Below are 17,677 nucleotides of genomic sequence, written 5' to 3'. Positions count from 1 at the left end.
CCTAGGAAGGAAACTCCATCTCTGCCAAGCAAGCTTCCCCTTTTATAAGACACGCCTTTGCCTTACAGCCTCGGGTAGGCTTTTTTCTCACCTGCAGCTAAGAGTGGCTCTCAGGATAGAGGTACAGCATCGTCAAAGGGGGAACCTGCAGTGGTTACCCTTAGAAGAGAAAGTCTCAGTGTGTCTACAGATAGTGTCTTAACTTTCTCCTTTTTCCTCGGTCGGTGCTGTGATGGTGACAGTGGAGAAAGACGTATGAGGTCTGCAGACCACACAAGTCTTCTCTGAGGACGGATTTCTACGATTCTTGCTTTCCTACTTCCTATCTGTGATCCTCAGGGCCGTCTTTAAAAGATGCGTGGCGGAGGGGCACGAATGTGTCTGTGGTTGGGTGAGGAAGACTAACAGACAACGGACGGTCAGCTGGGGTAGTGGACAAAGGTTCCTGAGTCGGTGCAGCACACGCACCTCAGGCTCTGCCCGTCACAGATCACAACCTGACACTTAATTCTATCTTGTCATCACTAGCTTCCTCAACTTGAATAAAATGTTGACCACGGGACCAGCAATACATGTCACAGTTTGCTGGTTTTATGTTTATTTGGAACATACAGAAAGAAAAAAGAATTGTGAGCAAAACTGAATTAGTAGCCTATGTCTGTAACCCCAGGACTCAAGAGGCAGACCAGGTGGAGTCTAGACTAAAATGCACCGTTAGTTCCAAGTCAGACAGCCGTCCATACTGGGCAAGACCCCAGCTCAAATAACCAAGGCTAAATAAATCAAATGGGCAAGGAAAGATATGGCTGACCTTCCTTGACGATGAAAGTGACTAAGAGTATAGCACTTGATCAATAAAACATGTCGCCATCTGGTTTGGGTTTGTTTGCTTTAAGCAATGGCCCACCGGACAAGGGCATTCTCTTTGGTCTCATTTTATCTTTAAAAAAAGCATAAAGTACTGTCCCCTACCTGAAGATATATTTTACAGAGACCGTCCCTGAAAATGACAGGTATCAATATTTCCTTATTTGAGCCACTGTTTTTATTTATTTCTGAAAATATGTATATTTATAGTTTTGATGGCACAAGTAAAAAATATATTGCAGAAAAAAAGATGAAGTATCAGAAGATAGTTCACGGAAAATGAAAACAAATGACCCAGAACCCACGCCATGCCTGATCCACACCTACGTCCCTCTGTAGTTGAACTCAGAAGGGCTTCTGCCATGGCATCCTCAGGACTTCGCTAAGAGTCTGCTCTCTTAAAACGAAGAAGGCACAGTTACCGGAAACCAAACCATTACAGACGTAGATTATTCTAGTAAGCGGCTAAAACCGAGGTGTGAAGGGCTGACTGATTGCCCACCACTTGGCCTGCAGCTGTCTGGGACTTGTATCCCCTTCCATCTCTGTGTATGAATCCCTGCCACCCGCCCTTTGAGCTATCCTCTCTAGTCTGACCCCTGCGTAGACAGAAAATAGTAAAGCCTGCTACGCATCTGTGCTCACAGAACTTCCCCGCCTACCTCTCGGAGCAAAAGGCTAACTCCTTGATCAGTCTGAAATCTAACTCTTTAGAGCCACCTCACCCCCTATCTCCCCCTCTGTCCTTCCACAGTACTTTTCGGTTCTCCGAATGCTGTCTTCCAGCCCCCCCCACCCCCCCTTACTAATTCACTCCCATCCATCTTTTAAAGGTATACTCAAATATCACTTTCTAGAGAAGCTTTCTTTAATGGTCTAATTAGGCCAGGTTCCCTGTCCATACTGTGGAACCTTTCTTTCCAGAATTATGCTTTTACTTTCGTGTGTGTGTGTGTGTGTGTGTGTGTGTACAAATGGCTGCCTCCTGAAAGACTTTCGTGTGTATGTATGTTTGTATACAAATGGCTACCTCCTTTAAGTCTGGTTGTCCGGACAATTGTATCTCTGGCCTAGCCTTTGGAGAAGCTAGATTCAACAAATACTTTGTAGGTGCCTACATTGCACCAGGCATTATTGCAATCGTTCCCTACTCATTTTGATTAACATTTTATGGCTTGGTAATGAGAACAACTGCAGGAATACAGCTCAATTTCACAATTTACTCACAGTATCTGCCGAGCTGTACGGACCCCCACTAGAGAGAAGACTTGTGAAAGTCATTGGAATGAACAGTTCTGCCAAATAAACATAGCTGGTTATGTTCTTTTCAAGTCATGTGCTTTTCGTGTCTAACGTGCCTAAACACCACGTTCAGTAGAGAACTAGACATCTTATAAAATCTCAATAAAGCTTTCAACATCTCACAAATAGTATAATCAATATTCTGTATAGGAAACAACTGAGACGCAGAACGGAAAAGTGTTTTGCTAAGGATCGTTGAGAAACGCTAAGACACCAGCCTGGACCCCCTTCTCCATCAGCATTTTGAGCACAATTTCCTGTTCCCTAGCCTAGGCCATCAGACCATCTCCGGGCGGCCTACCTGCGGGTAACGGATTCCTGCAGCTCACGGTGCCCCTTCTTATAGAGCCCAGGCTCTGGGAAGCCGAGAGACCTCCCACCGTCCCCTCTTTGAGGTTCAGAGGCCACCTGAAGGTGACCGCGGTGCCGGTGCCGGCGGAGCAGACCCGGGAGCGCAATCGCAGCAGCGGGGTTCTGCGGGGTTCCCACTCCCAGTCCACGGTAGCCAAGCCAGAGTCCGGTGTCCCCAGTCCCCCACCGGCCGAGGATTGCTAAAGCCTCCTGAGCTCCTCCGGGCCTGCTCCCTCACACCCCGCCGGAAGACAAGGTTCGCCAGGAGGGGGAGCGCGAGCAGGCCCGTGGGGGGTGCCGCTTCCAACCTGAGGGGGACTGGAGGGGGCGGGTAGCAAGCCGGCTGTGACAACCCAGGAGCCGGGAGGCGAGGCCGCGAGGGAGGAGCTGATATCACCAATAACAACAATAGCGGGAGAGAAAAAAAAAAATCCCCACGCCTTAGCTCACCGAGCCACCGGGGGTCTGAGTTTTCCACGCCCCTTGCCCGGTGGAGTGAGGGACCCAGCCTGCGACTTCTCTGGCCCAGATGCGCGTGTGCATGGAAAGAGGATGGCCACTGCAAGCCGGGTGCCCGAGACCCGTTAGTGCAGCGTGGAAACCCGCTCCTGCCGAGGGTAAACAGGTACCCACGGATGCACCCCAAAGCCGAGCTTTGTTTCAGTGATTTCTAGCCCTTGAACCTCTCCCTCCTCAGAGATACAGCTCGGCCCAGATCCTTCCACGGAGGGGCGGCAACGAGGCAATGGCGGCGCTGCGGAGATGCGGAGCGCACCGCTGACCAGTCCCAGGGCCCGGCCCACCACTGGGGAATGCCTCTGTTGGATCGAGGAACTCCGGTGTTGGAAGGCAACAACAGATCTGTGTTGTCGCGCCTCCCACCCTAGGCCCGGAGTCTTTCGTCCCATTCCAACGCACAGGGACAGCGCCAGGACCTTGGAGCCGGGTGGTTGGATATCTTTCAGCATTTAATAAATACCTGCCATTTGCAGGTGCGGTGGTTATGGTGGGCAAAATTTCTGTTGGGAAATCGTAGCTGAATCCAGACGTGCCAGTCCCCTGTTGCACAACTGTAGTATTTAAGGGTTCCCGGAAAGCGGCGATCCGAAATTTTAAAAGAAGGTGGGAAAAGCAGTGGGGGGGGGGGGGGGGGGGACCCCTGGCAGGATTTCCGCTAGTCCTATGGTGGACTACATATCCCAGGGAGCCGAGGGCCGGGGACGCGTGTCCACTTTGACCCACTCATCCACTAGCAGAAGATCTTACTAAGCCGGGCCGCCGCGCAGGCCAATCCTTCGCCTCCCACCTTGGCTGGAACCTGCGACGGATTCGTCCCCAAAATGATGCTCTAGTGGCAGGGGGTAACACAAGTTTGTCATTGTCCAGAGAAAGAGGATTCTGCGGTTCTTACCCAGTTCAGCAGAACGAGTGGAGTTTTTCTCCTGGACATGCCAGCGCTTGGGGTGTGACATTCTCTGGCACAGTGGAGACCCGCGCTCCGACCCCGCACATCAAGCAACACTTCAGAGACCTGCTGCTTTTTTAGCTGCAGCTAGGACTGGCCACCGTGCCCCTACCTACCCAGGCTAGCTCCGTCCACTTAGCACGTTGGCGTTTATCCGTGGATCTTCTGACAGTCGGTCTTGTAAATGTTCAGCATTTCGCTGCTTTCCTGCCTTTTTCTGGGGACTGTGCCAGCACTTGCCCAGACCGGCGGAGAGAGGAGACTGAGCCCAGAGAAGAGCGAAATATGGGGGCCCGGGCTAAAAGCAGACGTGGTCCTTCCAGCCCGCTATTTCTACATTCGGGCAGTGGACACCTCAGGAGAACAGTAAGTGGAGAAATGGCTCCTCAACTATTTGAGATCGCAGTTTCAAATTACAGAGTTCTTGCTGGTCTTTGTTTTGGTTTTTGCCCCTCATTTTTATCTGCCTCAACTTTTCTCCAGACAGTTTACATTCCAGAATATTTTAGTACTGTGTACATCTGGTTATAACAGGCTTTTCTTTCCAAATTATTTTTTTCTGTAACTTTGAAAATGATTCCGAAATATGTATTCAATAAAGTATAAAAATATTGCTATAATAACAGTTTTTTCCTTAGCTGTTTAGATGGGACTCAAAACTAAACAAAACTCCTTTATTTTTTTTTTAAGTGTTTTTCCACAAGCTGTTTTAAGAAAGATAGTACAACTGGGAAAACTAAATACTAAAAACTAAATACATCTCAAATACAGGAACTGTGTTGCTGATATGATAGACCAGTTATTTTGATTTTTCCCATAACTAAACATTTGGAGTACTAATATATTTATTAGACGTTCTTTAATGCTAGTATTTTATTTGTGTGAATGTGGGTTGGGGTATATAGCCGCACATGAGGCCAGGAGCTGGAGAAAGCCAGAGAGGGCATGGATCTCCTTGAGCTGGACCTGCCTGTAATTGTGAGCCTTGGGACCTGCACTAAGTCCTTTTTTATATGACGCTAAGTGCTCTTAACCACTGAGTTACCTCTCCAGCACCAAGAATACTACTTTTTGGTTTTTGAGGCATTAAGAGCAGTTCTTCAAAATAAGGCTTTATCCTTGAAGTAACCATATAACGAAAGATAAATTACCAGATGTGATGAGCAGGCTGATATAAATAATTATTTTTTTATTTGTTTGCTAAATAGATTGATAGTCTTAATGTATCCCCTGGCAACTGTCTAGTTGAAGTATTTTCTGTTATTATTATCTTCTTTTCTTGTGTTTGATCCATCCTACTGGTTCTGGTACTAAAAGCCTAAGAGAGAAGCAAGCGACGGTATCTTAGAAGGATGAAGCAGAATGCACACCCTTTATAACCTGAACAGAATAAACAGCGTGTATTTGCTCTTAAAATAGCCCTCCCGTCTCATCTCTCTTCCCATCACAGGTTCACATCTTCGCCAGGTGAAAAGGTGTTCCAGGTTAAAATCTCAGCACCTGATGAGCAGTTTACGAGAGTTGGCGTCCAAGTTTTAGATCGAAAAGATGGGTCCTTCATAGTGAGATACAGAATGTATGCAAGCTACAGAAGTCTGAAGATAGAGGTTAAGCACCACGGTCAACATGTGGCCAAGTCTCCTTATGTTTTAAGAGGTATTTTGAAATGAAATTTTATGATATAGGATTTGAACACAGAAATACATGGCGTGCCATCAAGAAGAATTCCTTCAAAAAACTTAGCATGCTTTTTTCACTGAAAGAAAACACTAGATGTTTCATTAATTGAAAGCTAAATTAGGAGACCTGCCAAAAGAGAGACACTGAGTATAATTCACTGAAGACCAAGAAACATTCCTAGAGAAGTTACTCCCTAAAGACACATCAGTGAGCATAATCAAGTTTGAAGACTGGAAGGATGGCTCAATGGTGGGGATCGCATGCTGCTCTTGCCAAAGAGCAGAGTTTGGGTCCCAGCAGCCATGTAGGTGGCTTACAGCCAGCTGGAACTCTAGCTTCAGGGAAGAGGGTATCTGTCCAAAGGCACCTGCATCCATAGACACATAATTTGTAATAATAAGTGTTTTGCCATTAGAGAGGTTTTTAATGCATAATGTACAACAAGATTTTATAAATCGTTTGGAACACAGCTTATAAGAGATATAACATACCTTTATATATATATAAATACCTTTCATATATATATGTGAAAATTGATGTGTATATGAATATATGAAATTGAAACAAAGTTTCAGAAAACCATACTTACCATTGAAACCATTCTCTCTTCTAGGCTGTACTACTTCAGACTTTATTTATTTCGTGTTCATGTATGTGCAAATCTTAGCTATAAAAAAGAATCACCAGGGCTGAAAAGATTGCCCAGTGGTTAAGAACAGTGATTGCTTTCGCAAAGGACCTGGGTTTGATTCCCAGCCCACATAATGGCAGCTCATGCCTATAACTTCAGGACAGGGGTCTGATACCCTTTTCTCGCCTCCAAAGGCACTACAGGATATACATGCAAACAAAACACCTATACGTATAATAAAAATGGAAAAAAATAAGTAAATAAAAAAATCAAGTTAGATACTTGTCATAGATAATTCTTGAATGAATGAATGAAGGAAGTAAGGAAGGAATGAATGAATGAAAAGTAACTGATAATCATCACTAAAATTGCCAATGGCACCCACCTTTGATACCAGGTCCCTGAGGAGCGCAGGAGGCAAGTACCTCTGTGAGTTTGAGGCCAGTGAGGTGGCTTGAAGCAGAAAAAGGGACTGATCTTTGGTTTGGTTGTCATTGCCAGCCCACTATGATAGAGAAATTCTCTGCTATTTTCTCTCATAAGACCAGAAGAGAACTTTCTCATTTTCCCTTTCAAGGAAGATGAAACCACAAGAAAATTGAGGATTCTTTTTTTTTTTTAACTGTCTGAATTGTTCTCTTATATTCTAATGGGACTCCATGGTACAATCCAATCTGCGAAGCATTAAAGTGTATATAAATTCCATTGTCACCTATTGAATAGGTCAGGATGGAATTTGAGGATTTCAGAAAGGAATAATGCAGTACCAGTGCAGATTTTATGTTACCATTTCTTTATACATTTATTTTTATAAATATATAATTAATCACTGTGATAGTAATGAGACCATATGTTTATAGGATTATCTTCACCTCTTTATATTTCTTTTTCTCTGAAAAAAAAAAGAGGGGGTAGGAGTCCTTTGTTTACTTCCGCTGTTACTAGCAATGGTTTGCCCCTTGAGAAAAGTACTGTAGACACCCTAAAAACTTATTTGTATAATAAACCAGTAAAATAGTAATTTATTTCAGTTTTATTCTTCAGAACTCAGATTCCTCATTCTTTTGCCACTATTTGGTTATTATTAAAAAAAAATATATATGTATGTGTGTCTATAATGGGGGTATGTTGGTATCCCAGAGACCAGAGAGGTATCGGATCCCTTAGGCCTGAAGTTAGAGGTGGTTGTGGTTTCTAGGAACCTCACATAGGTAGGTCCTCTGCCAGAGCAGCAAGCACTCTTAAACTGCTAAGTCATTTTTTCCAGCCCCACGATTATTCTTAGGTGTAGGAATTATAGAGTAAGGAATTATATCTATATAGAACATGAATTATTACCCATTGGCTTGATTTGCTCCTGTGAAAAGCAGGCCAGAGTAGAAAAATATAGGAAGGAGAGCTGTGAGAAGCTGATAGGATAGAAGACAGACAGCAATTCGTGGAGTATGTTGTTATGGTAAAAGTAAAATGCTGCAGGTCCCCTAGTTGGCAGGCAGTGAGCTGCAGGTCCCGAGAGCAGCAGTCCCAGGCAGGGAGGGTGCAGTTCCCCAAGTGGCTACAGAGGGCCACAAAGTCCCAGGCAGGGAGCCGCGTGGTAGGTGAGAGACCTCAATGGGGCAGCCAGTCCTACAAGGAGAGGCAGATGGATAGGCATGCCAAACCATGGTGCAGGTACCCCTGGGAGGCAAGAGACAGACAGATAGGCACACCATGCAGAGTGAGGGTGGATATTTATTTGGTGGGTTATAGAGGGGAAAGGGGAGCCCTGGAGAAGAGCAGAGGGGGTAAGGGAAAGGGAAAGACAGAAGCTGCCTCTACTCTAGAGAGACAGGAAAGGCTGCAAGCAGGAAGGAAGATCTACCTGGCTCAGCAGATGGGGGCTTGGGCTGGGCTTGTCTCTTAAAGGGACAGGACAGATCATTACGTATGTGTTTACTATGATTCAGTTGCTGAATGAAATGTTCACCACTGTGTTGTTTATGCATGAATAGGGCCGGTTTATCATGAGAACTGTGACTGCCCTTTGGAAGACAGCGCAGCCTGGCTACGGGAGATGAACTGTCCAGAAAACATCACCCAGATTCAGAAAGATCTGGCACATTTCCCGACTGTTGATCCCGAAAAGATTGCAGCAGAGATCCCAAAACGATTCGGACAGAGGCAGAGCCTGTGTCACTATACCTTAAAGGACAATAAGGTCAGTATGCTCAAAGTGTGCTTGTTTTTCTGGACTCTGTATGTTTTGAGCATCTGATTACACATGGTTACTTTTGTTAAACATCATCCTATGTGCATCTTTTCACAAGTCTTTTCTTCAGCGACGTCTGCTGGGGCTTTTTCACTCACTTACTAAATGTCCAATTCTCTTCTAGGTTTATATCAAGACTCACGGTGAGCATGTCGGCTTTAGGATTTTCATGGATGCCATACTGCTCTCATTGACTAGAAAGGTTAGTAGGTCTTCTCCGCATTATGATAGACAATGTCAATCTATATTTTACAGTTTGATTTTTCAGACATCATTAACATCAATATTAGGGGTGTTCTATTCTGGTGCCTTCTATTCTGCTATCCTAAAGTTCTGGTTTGTTTTTTGTTTTATTTTTTTCTTGAAACATGTGTTGGTTATTAAGGGCTGCTATAGTAGCTTAAAACAGCAGAGGATAATTTCTGAGACCACCAGTCTGAAATCAAAGTGTTGAAGGGTCATACTCCTAAGACTCTGGCCGTCCTTCTCGCCTCTTCCTAGCTTCCGGTGATCCTCTATTCTTGGCCTTCCCTTCTCTGCCTCTTGTCACATGGCCTTCTGCCCTCAAGAATCTGAGTCTCAAGGCCAGCCTGGTCTAGAAGAGCTAGTTCCAGGACAGGAACCAAAAGCTACGGAGAAACCCTGTCTCGAAAATCCAAAAAAAAAAAAAAAAAAAAAAAGAATCTGAGTCTTCTGAGTCTCTGCATCTCCTCCCATCCCTCTTCCTTCTTCTCTCCCAAAGATGCCAATTGCATTGGTTTAACAGTTTGTTAGGGGCCAGCCTCAACAAAAATACCTTTCTCCAGAGTGGAAGAATGAGAATTTAGAAACATAGTAAAGACTATGAAGACACGAACGAAAATGATAAAACGCAGAAACATACAGGATAATATTGGGAGGGAATTTCTCAGTGAGTACTGAAAATTCACCCGTCTTTGATTTCCAACTGGCTAATATACCCCTGACCCCAAAAGGGAGGAGTAAAGCAAAAGACTGTATTAACATACGAATTGAAAGTCACGGGCTACATTCATCACTAGACCAAACACTCTGTAGGCAAACCACTCCCTGGGTGGAATCACAAGTGATTTCCATTAAGGGAACTGTTGGATCCTTAGACTTTTGTTTTAGGTAGGAACCGACTGCTTTCCTACTTCAGGAACAGGAGGTCTGGCAAGTAGCCACACCTCTTGACAACAGCTTTGAGATAGCAGAACTCTCTGCTTTACTACTAGGTGAGACCTTTGAGTTAGAAGCACAATAAAGTTGAATGAACTTGAAACAAGTTCCTAACTCTCTGAATTTTGGCCTCTTTGGGCCTCTATAACAGCCCCCCCCCCACACACACACATTCTTGTGTAGCCTCATTTAAATTAATTAAATCTACAATGTCTGATTTCCAAATAAGGTCACTCTAAGGCATTGGGGTTTAGGACTTAAGCATGTCTTGTGGGGGTAAGACAATCTATAGCAATGCCACATGGAAAGTGTAGTAATAAGGGGCGGCGGGGCTGCATCCCCAACACCCCAGCCACCTGCACGGCTAGCTTTACCCGAAATAACAACACACAAACTGTATTCATTTAAACACTGCTTGGCCCTTTAGCTCTAGCCTCTTCTAGGCTAATTCTCACATATTAATTTAGCCCATTTCTAATCATCTGTGTTGCGCCCCTAGGTGCGCTTACCGGGAAGATTCTAGCCTATGTCCATCCTGGGTCGGAGCTTCATAGCGTGCATCTGCCCAGGATCCAGGAGCATGGCATCTCTCTGAGGCGTCTGCTCCCTAGAGGAGAGCTGTGGAGTCTGAGCTCACTTCCTCTTCCTCCCAGCGTTCTGTTCTGTTTACTCCTCCCACCTATCTTCTAACCAATAAAATGGGCCAAGGCAGTTCCTTTATTAGCCAATGACCTTCCTCCATCAGGAAAGAAAATGTCTCAGCCTTAAGTGTTGTGTTTCCCAGCAACTCTTCCTCCCTCCCTTCCTCCCTCCCTCCACTCTCCTCTCTCTCATCCCCTACCCCCCATCTCATTAGAGTCTCTTGGCAGTATTGGAACAATAGAAAAATTAACTTTGCCAGCTTCTTGGTTTTATAGTAAGTCTACTGACCAACTTGGACACCACAGAAAGCAAACTGAAGCTATTTATCCACGTGACCATTTTCTGACCAGTTTCTGTTCATTTAATCTGAAGTCATTGTCCTTGCCCACAGTTGGAAAGATTGGCCTTTTAGTTGTACAGTGACTAATTTTGTTAAATCAACATACCAAATGATGAGTTTCATTGTGACGTTTTTGTATATGTACATCATGTGCTTACATGTATGGACAGCAAATGCCTCTGTACTTTCCTTTCTCCGTTTTTGGAGGCAGTGTCTTGCCCAGGCTGGCTCTGAGCTCATTATGTAACCCAGACTGGCCTCACATTAACTATATAACACACTGGCCTCCAGTTCATGTTCCTCCGGCCGCCTCTGTCTCACAACTGTGAGGATTACAGAGAAGCATCATCTCCTGTTGTTAGCCGATGAGTGTGTGATCCTGTGCCGTACAAATACTATGAATAAGCTCTTGTCCTTCCCCACCCCCAGGTGAGAATGCCAGATGTGGAGTTTTTTGTCAACCTGGGGGACTGGCCTTTGGAAAAAAAGAAATCAAATCCGAACATCCAGCCCATCTTTTCTTGGTGTGGCTCCACAGACTCCAGGGATATCGTGATGCCTACCTACGACCTGACTGACTCTGTCCTCGAAACCATGGGCCGGTGAGACATGGTCAGGGTTGACCCCGGGCCTTGGTTTGCTTGCTTTAGGGAGTCCTTTTCTCTCTGATCGCGCGAATTGACAGTTCGGGAGGAAGACATGTTCCGCTTCCTGTCTTTTAGAGTCAGTCTGGACATGATGTCGGTACAAGCTAACACAGGGCCTCCCTGGGAAAGGAAGAATGCCACAGCTGTGTGGAGGGGCCGTGACAGCCGCAAAGAGAGACTGGAGCTGGTCAAACTTAGCAGGAAACACCCAGAGCTCATCGATGCTGCTTTCACCAATTTCTTCTTCTTTAAGCATGATGAGAGCCTGTATGGGCCCATTGTGAAACACATTTCGTTTTTTGATTTCTTCAAGGTATGATATCGTCTGCGGGATCCCTTTCTGCTTTCCAATTTTATATGTATAAATGACACCTTGGGGAAGGGAACTAGAGTCTACAAGTTCCAGGGGATGAGGAAGTGTCACAAAACACAATGAGTTACCGAGACGTGGGAAAGGGGCCTGAGTCTGGGTACATAGCATTGATGCTGAGTAAGCATTAGTGGAATTTAAGAGCCTGCAGAAAGCTATATTGTGGGGCTGGAGAGATGGCTCAGAGGTTAAGAGCATTGCCTGCTCTTCCAAAGGTCCTGAGTTCAATTCCCGGCAACCATATGGTGGCTCACAACCATTTGTAATGGGGTCTGGTGCCCTCTTCTGGCCTGCAGGCATACACACAGACACAATATTGTATACATAATAAATATTTAAAAAAAAAAAAGCTGTATTGTTTCCCAGCCATCCCCTAAGATAAATGCATGTTGGGTCAAATGTATGAAAGTTACTTTAGAAATACTTCTCCCCCAAATGACAGCATCACAAGAAGATATAAGACAGGTAGCCAGGTGAAACCCATCCACATGTTCTGGGCCTTCGGGAGATGGCAGGTGGTTTTCTGTGCCTTGGGTGTAGATTTCCCGTGTTTCCCAGGGAGTAACCCTCTTTCTGATAGCTTCTTTTCAAACGGTGGGTACCACTCCACTCTCAGGCCCTGTTGTTGGTTTCTTAGGTTCTTTGAGTCAACAAAAAAGTAGGAGAAAACAAGAGACTGGCGAACTCTTCTGCTTTGTGGATGCTGGACATTCATTTGATGGGTTCTATGTCAGTAGGTAGACCTGAGGGGTGCTATTAATTCATACGCTGGTGTTTCTCACCTATGTATATTGAAATGATTTTTTTAAACATTTATTTATTTATTAAGTGTACAGTATTCTGTCTGCTTGCATGCCTGCAGGCCAGAAGAGGGCACCAGACCTCATTCCAGATGGTTGTGAGCCACCATGTGGTTACTGGGAATTGAACTCAGGACCTCTGGAAGAGCAGGCAGTGCTCTTAACCTCTGAGCCATCTCTCCAGCCCCTTGACACAATTTTTTAAGTGTAACAAAAAAGAGATGATTAGGCATCCCTTCTCAGAAGATGTGGAAAGTGTGTGTGTGTTCATGCCTGTTTCTGTGTTCATAGGTGCGTGTGTGTGTCTGTGTGTAAAAATACCAAAAGATCTTGACTGTCGTTCCTCAGCAGCTATACACCCTGAGTTTTTATACAGGGTTTCTTCCTAGGCCCAGAGTGTGTCGAGTAAGCTAGACTGGCAGGCCCGCAGGCTCCAGCGACCCACCTGTCACCCCGTCCCTAGCGCCAGCATTACAAGCATGCGCCACCATCCCAGCTGTTGTCCAGAGGTCATCCTCTGGTCCTCATGCTTTCAAGACAAGCACTTTACAGCCTGAGCCTTCTCCCAGCCCCAGAGGCAGGATTTCGTCGCTTGGTTTTATTCTTGACCTGGTGAATGTTCCACATCTAGGGCTATTGGTTTCCATAGTTCTGCACATAGTATTATTCATAGATGTCCCTAACCCACAACTTATTAAGTCACTTACTATATATATGTAGCCCTGACGTATTCTAAAAATACTGTTGACATGACACAGAACGTGCTGTCGTAGATGCACATGTTAATCAACAAAGTAGCAGAGTATTTGCAAAGCCACGTCGCTACCTTTCCTTATGGTGTAGCCTCCGGGCATCCATATTATTAATTTGCTAACTGCTTCATTGTTAGATCTGTAGCTGTGTTATAGCCGGGCGGTGGTGGCGCACGCCTTTAGTCCCAGCACTCGGGAGGCAGAGGCAGGCGGATCTCTGTGAGTTCGAGGCCAGCCTGGTCTACAAGAGCTAGTTCCAGGACAGGCTCCAAAGCTACATAGATCTGTAGCCGTGTTTGGGAAATTTGGGCCCATATCAAATGAACCTTTCGCTCTAGGTCAACATAGTATGTGATAAGAACACTCATTAAATGTTAGTGGGAAAGTCTGCCTGAGGATGGCAAAGGGATGCATAGGACGGGGAAGGAAAAAGTAGAAACGGGAACAGAGTGAAGTCTCTTATACGCTCTTGCTTCGCAGCACAAGTATCAAATAAATATCGACGGTACCGTGGCCGCGTACCGCTTGCCCTACCTCCTGGTAGGCGACAGCGTGGTTTTAAAGCAGGACTCCATCTACTACGAACACTTTTACAATGAACTGCAGCCCTGGAAGCACTACATTCCCGTCAAAAGCAACCTGAGCGACCTGCTGGAGAAGCTGAAGTGGGCAAAAGATCATGATGCCGAGGTAAGGCCCTTCTCTTAGCAGGCTTGCTCCTCCTTGCAGAACCGCAGCACAGGGGGGTTGGAAACATGCCTGAACTCTCATGTTTAGATACAGCTTCTACCTATACATGGGGTGCTGCCTGACCAGGGGTCGTCCGCAGGTCCCCTCAAAGGGAACGTAACCACACCACTTTAGATTAGCTGACCATTCTGCTGAACTCTGGCGTTGATAGTATAGGGGCATAAGCAGCACACATCTGGCAATAAATGTCAGTAACCACTAAGCTTGAGGCTTAGGGTCTGCTGAAAACTGAAGGGAGCGAGAACAGGCAACTCTGTCCTTGATAAGTTATTGTTACTTTGCTGGCGTCTAGCGCCTCTTACCGAGGCAGGCTTATCTCTAAGACTTCCCACATGGCAACTTGGCCTTCAAATCTTGCAAACCTCTCTGGGTTGAACAAAACGTACACTGTGAATTGCGCCTTTGCTACTTAAGGCTACTCCCAAAGATAAGTTTTCTGTCTCATCTTCCTGTGTGGTCTGAAGGTCTGTTTGCATGTGTCTGCAAGAGAAGGAGTCAGCTCCGTTAAAGGGTGTTCTTTTAATTCCCATAGGCAAAGAAGATAGCAAAAGCAGGACAGGAATTTGCAAGAAATAATCTAATGGGCGATGATATATTCTGTTATTACTTCAAACTTTTCCAGGTTAGTATTTTCATTCACTCACACACACACATACACACACACTCACAAACACACACACACACACACACCTTTCATATTGCTTGTGACTAAATATGTTAGATATGTTATAGTCAAGCAATAGTTCATGTAAAATTGTCTAAAAGTATATTAATATAAAGGCATATGTGTGCCACTTTAGTAAAAATTAGACACAAATACTAAGCTATAAGTATCTAGGCTTGGAGTGTAGCTTAACTATACAGCAGACATCTATTATGTATGAGGCATTGGGTTGAGTTCCGGGTACTGTAGGGGAAAATTAAAAAAAACAATGTTGAATACTAACAATGTAACAGCATCAAGTAAAAAGCTTTGATATTAGGCCTAAGGGGCTAGGCTCGGGGGTGGAGCTTAAGCAGGAAAAGGCCTATGGCCTGAAAGGTTGATAGTTCAAGGGGTCTTTGACCGTACTCCCTCAAACAATCCCAGGCTCATCTAATTTGGGGTTTAGGCAGGGTCAAACCCCTTTAGTACTTGCGTGGGGGAACTGCTTGGCAATACTGGGTACTGTAGGTAATCAAGCAGTAAAGCTATGAAAAGGTCTTCATTCAACAAAGTACAAAGTGTAATCATGGCTCCAAATAACATACCCTTTCTTGAAAATTATTTTCATGGACCAGGAACTTATAAATTGTTATTGCAACAAACCTGATGATTTAAAAGGCTTATCTTAAAAAAGAACGCGGAAGTAAACAATAACAGTGGAGCTGAATTGAGATTCTTATCTTAGAAGTACAAATATCAAACACCACATCTTAGGCTCTGCTACAGAGGAAAGTTGGACTGTCTCTGGTTTGTACTGGTCTATCTTATAACCTTCCCTAGAGGGTAGTCAAGGGATTCAGAGAGAGTAAAACCAGTGAGCTAGACTAGGGGGCTACAGCCTGAACATTTCCCAATCCATTGGATTGTGTCATTTTTTTGGCTAATGTGTGGCATCCACGCCAAGCACAGTGCCCCTTGCAGAATAGGAATATAATCAAGAAAAGTGATGACTCAGACTTGTGCAGCCTTGGTGGGGAAGGAAGAAGTGGACTGTGTTCTTCTAGGGAGGCTTCTGTGCAACATTATCTTCACTTAAAGCAGAAGGTAGTTACAAAGAAATATTTAGTCATACAAATTTGCAATTTCGGGCTGGAGAGATGGCTCAGCAGTTAAGAGCACATACTGTTCTTGCGGAGAACCCATCACCCATGTCGGACTGATCATAACAGCCTGTAACTCTTAGCTTCAGGACACCTGACCCCTTGGCCTCTGCTGGCATTCATATTCATGCACATACTCACACTCAGACGCATAATTAAAAACAAAGCAATGTTTTTTTTATATGTGAATATGCTAGATGTAGTGGCACACACCTGTAATCCTAGCACTAGGGAGATGAAGACAGAGGATTGCTGCAAGTTTGATACCGGTGTGATCTACATATCAATAGGCCAACTGTAGTGATATCCTGTCTCAAAAACTACAAAACAAGATGAGGCTGAATGATAGCTCCCAGCAGCCCTGTGAGGATCTATTTGTGGCAGAACTTATCTGTATTCCCAGCATTGGGAAACAGAGACAAGAAGAGGCTCATGGCTAGCCAATCTAGTCCATCAGTGAGCTCCAGGTTCAGTGACCCTCCCTGCCTCTAAAAGTAATGTGGAGAGAGACTAAGAGAGACATTTGATGTCCTCCTGTGACCTTCAGATTACATACACACACACACACACACTCACAGAGTTGTCTCATAAGGGGTATATTTGGAATGGGCAGCCAGTGTTCACTATACAATCAGGAATGTATTGAGCATTTAGGATAGATGTGGAGGACACTCTAGGTAACAGTTAACTACATATGCATTAAAAGAATGCTTCACTTGTAAGTTCCTGTGTGTCTCCTTCGGGGAATATACTTGAAGAGCTCCTTACGGAATGCTTTTCTCATTGCTGTTGAATAGGGCTATGCCAGTCTCCAAGTGAACAAGCCCCAAATCCGAGAGGGTATGCAGCGGGTAGAGCCACAGTCTGAGGATGACCTCTTCCCTTGCACGTGCCATAGGAGAAAGGTAACAAGACTAATCTTCTGTCTCCACTGGCTTGAAAGAACCGGTCTGTGTGATTGCTCACCGCCTGTGAAAAATGCACAAGCTCTGAATGCTCGTTAAAGTTTTGGTAGCTATTGTCGGCCTGGTGGGACTCTGTACACCGTGGCCGTCTAGGAGGAGAAATTCTGGTTCTTTGCAGTTTTGTGTGTCTATTTTGAGACATGATTCGCCACTAACTCACTGGCCCCGCGGTGGTACATCATCTATGTTAATTCCTGTCTGTGCTGTATGAGTCACCAGAGCCGGTAATGAAACGGATTCAATGTCACACAGTTTCTCTTGGCTCTGCATGAGAAGAGGCAATTTCATTTCCTTTCTATTTCTTATGTGATTTAGTTAGAATTGGTACCAGATCATCATCTTCCCCCAACTATTGGAAGTTTGAATCGTTCTCTGTCTAGGCCATCTCTTCACACGCAGTATCTATAACACAGGTGTAGTGGTGACACAGACCCCTGGGTATTGAAGCTCTCCATCACTCACTCCCATGAAGCCTAGTGTGATTTTGTACCTGGTGGGTGATTCTGGCCCTCCAGAAATAGTCCTGAGTCCTTAAGATACCTAAAAGAAAACTTGGGTTTTTTTGTTTGGTTGGTTTTTTCAATTGTCTGGTATGAGTATTCTTGATTCTAAGATTTCTTAGTGGCTCTTAAATTTTTCTTCTTAATTACAGACCAAAGATGAACTCTGATGTGCAAAATATCTTCTATTCAAATGATGGTGCTCCGAAGACACTTCTTAACTGTAAAAGAAGATTATTTTTAAGTATTAATCCAAAAACAGTGTAAAATCTATCAGTGACTGTTTGTGTTCTCAGAGTGTGTCTTCTTAAATGCAGTATTCCCATGACTGTCTTTTACAAAACATTTTTAAATTTTTATAATAAAACCACCTTTATTTTAA

General features: G+C 44.7%; 2 protein-coding genes across 5 annotated transcripts in view; one reads left to right on the top strand and one right to left on the bottom strand.

The window, feature by feature from the left end:
• Window positions 1-3,637, bottom strand: part of LOC121442178 (basic immunoglobulin-like variable motif-containing protein) — a 21,306-nt gene extending 17,669 nt beyond the window's left edge. Inside the window, exon 1 of one of the 4 annotated variants that reach the window (XM_041643609.1) lies at window positions 3,500-3,637. The gene's annotated coding sequence lies outside the window, so the exon portion shown is untranslated. Of the gene's footprint in view, window positions 1-2,470; window positions 2,778-2,970; window positions 3,076-3,499 lie in introns of those variants that run through there. The other 3 variants (XM_041643610.1, XM_041643611.1, XM_041643608.1) reach the window with 3 other exon arrangements.
• LOC121442177 (protein O-glucosyltransferase 2) lies at window positions 3,467-17,677 on the top strand. Its single transcript, XM_041643607.1, has 11 exons — window positions 3,467-3,512; window positions 3,907-4,351; window positions 5,436-5,641; window positions 8,288-8,493; window positions 8,669-8,746; window positions 11,135-11,307; window positions 11,428-11,665; window positions 13,755-13,964; window positions 14,557-14,646; window positions 16,628-16,735; window positions 17,448-17,677. The coding sequence occupies exons 2-11, from the start codon at window positions 4,170-4,172 to the stop codon at window positions 17,463-17,465; spliced, it is 1,509 nt and encodes a 502-aa protein (XP_041499541.1). The 5' UTR covers window positions 3,467-3,512; window positions 3,907-4,169; the 3' UTR covers window positions 17,466-17,677.

Source organism: Microtus oregoni, unplaced genomic scaffold, assembly GCF_018167655.1.
Source record: "Microtus oregoni isolate MIOR12 unplaced genomic scaffold, Mior012 000087F_ref0000451, whole genome shotgun sequence".
NCBI classification, from domain to species: Eukaryota; Metazoa; Chordata; class Mammalia; order Rodentia; family Cricetidae; genus Microtus; species Microtus oregoni.
The sequence above is the reverse complement of the archived record's forward strand: the minus strand, read 5'-3'. Positions and strand labels throughout refer to the sequence as shown.

Excerpts from the sequence above, each read along its gene's own strand:
- LOC121442177 (XM_041643607.1), top strand. The coding sequence starts at position 4,170 with ATGTTCAGCATTTCGCTGCTTTCCTGCCTTTTTCTGGGGACTGTGCCA. Across the intron at positions 5,642-8,287 it reads GTCTCCTTATGTTTTAAGAG|GGCCGGTTTATCATGAGAAC; the intron begins GTATTTTGAAAT and ends ATGCATGAATAG. Across the intron at positions 8,494-8,668 it reads ATACCTTAAAGGACAATAAG|GTTTATATCAAGACTCACGG; the intron begins GTCAGTATGCTC and ends ATTCTCTTCTAG.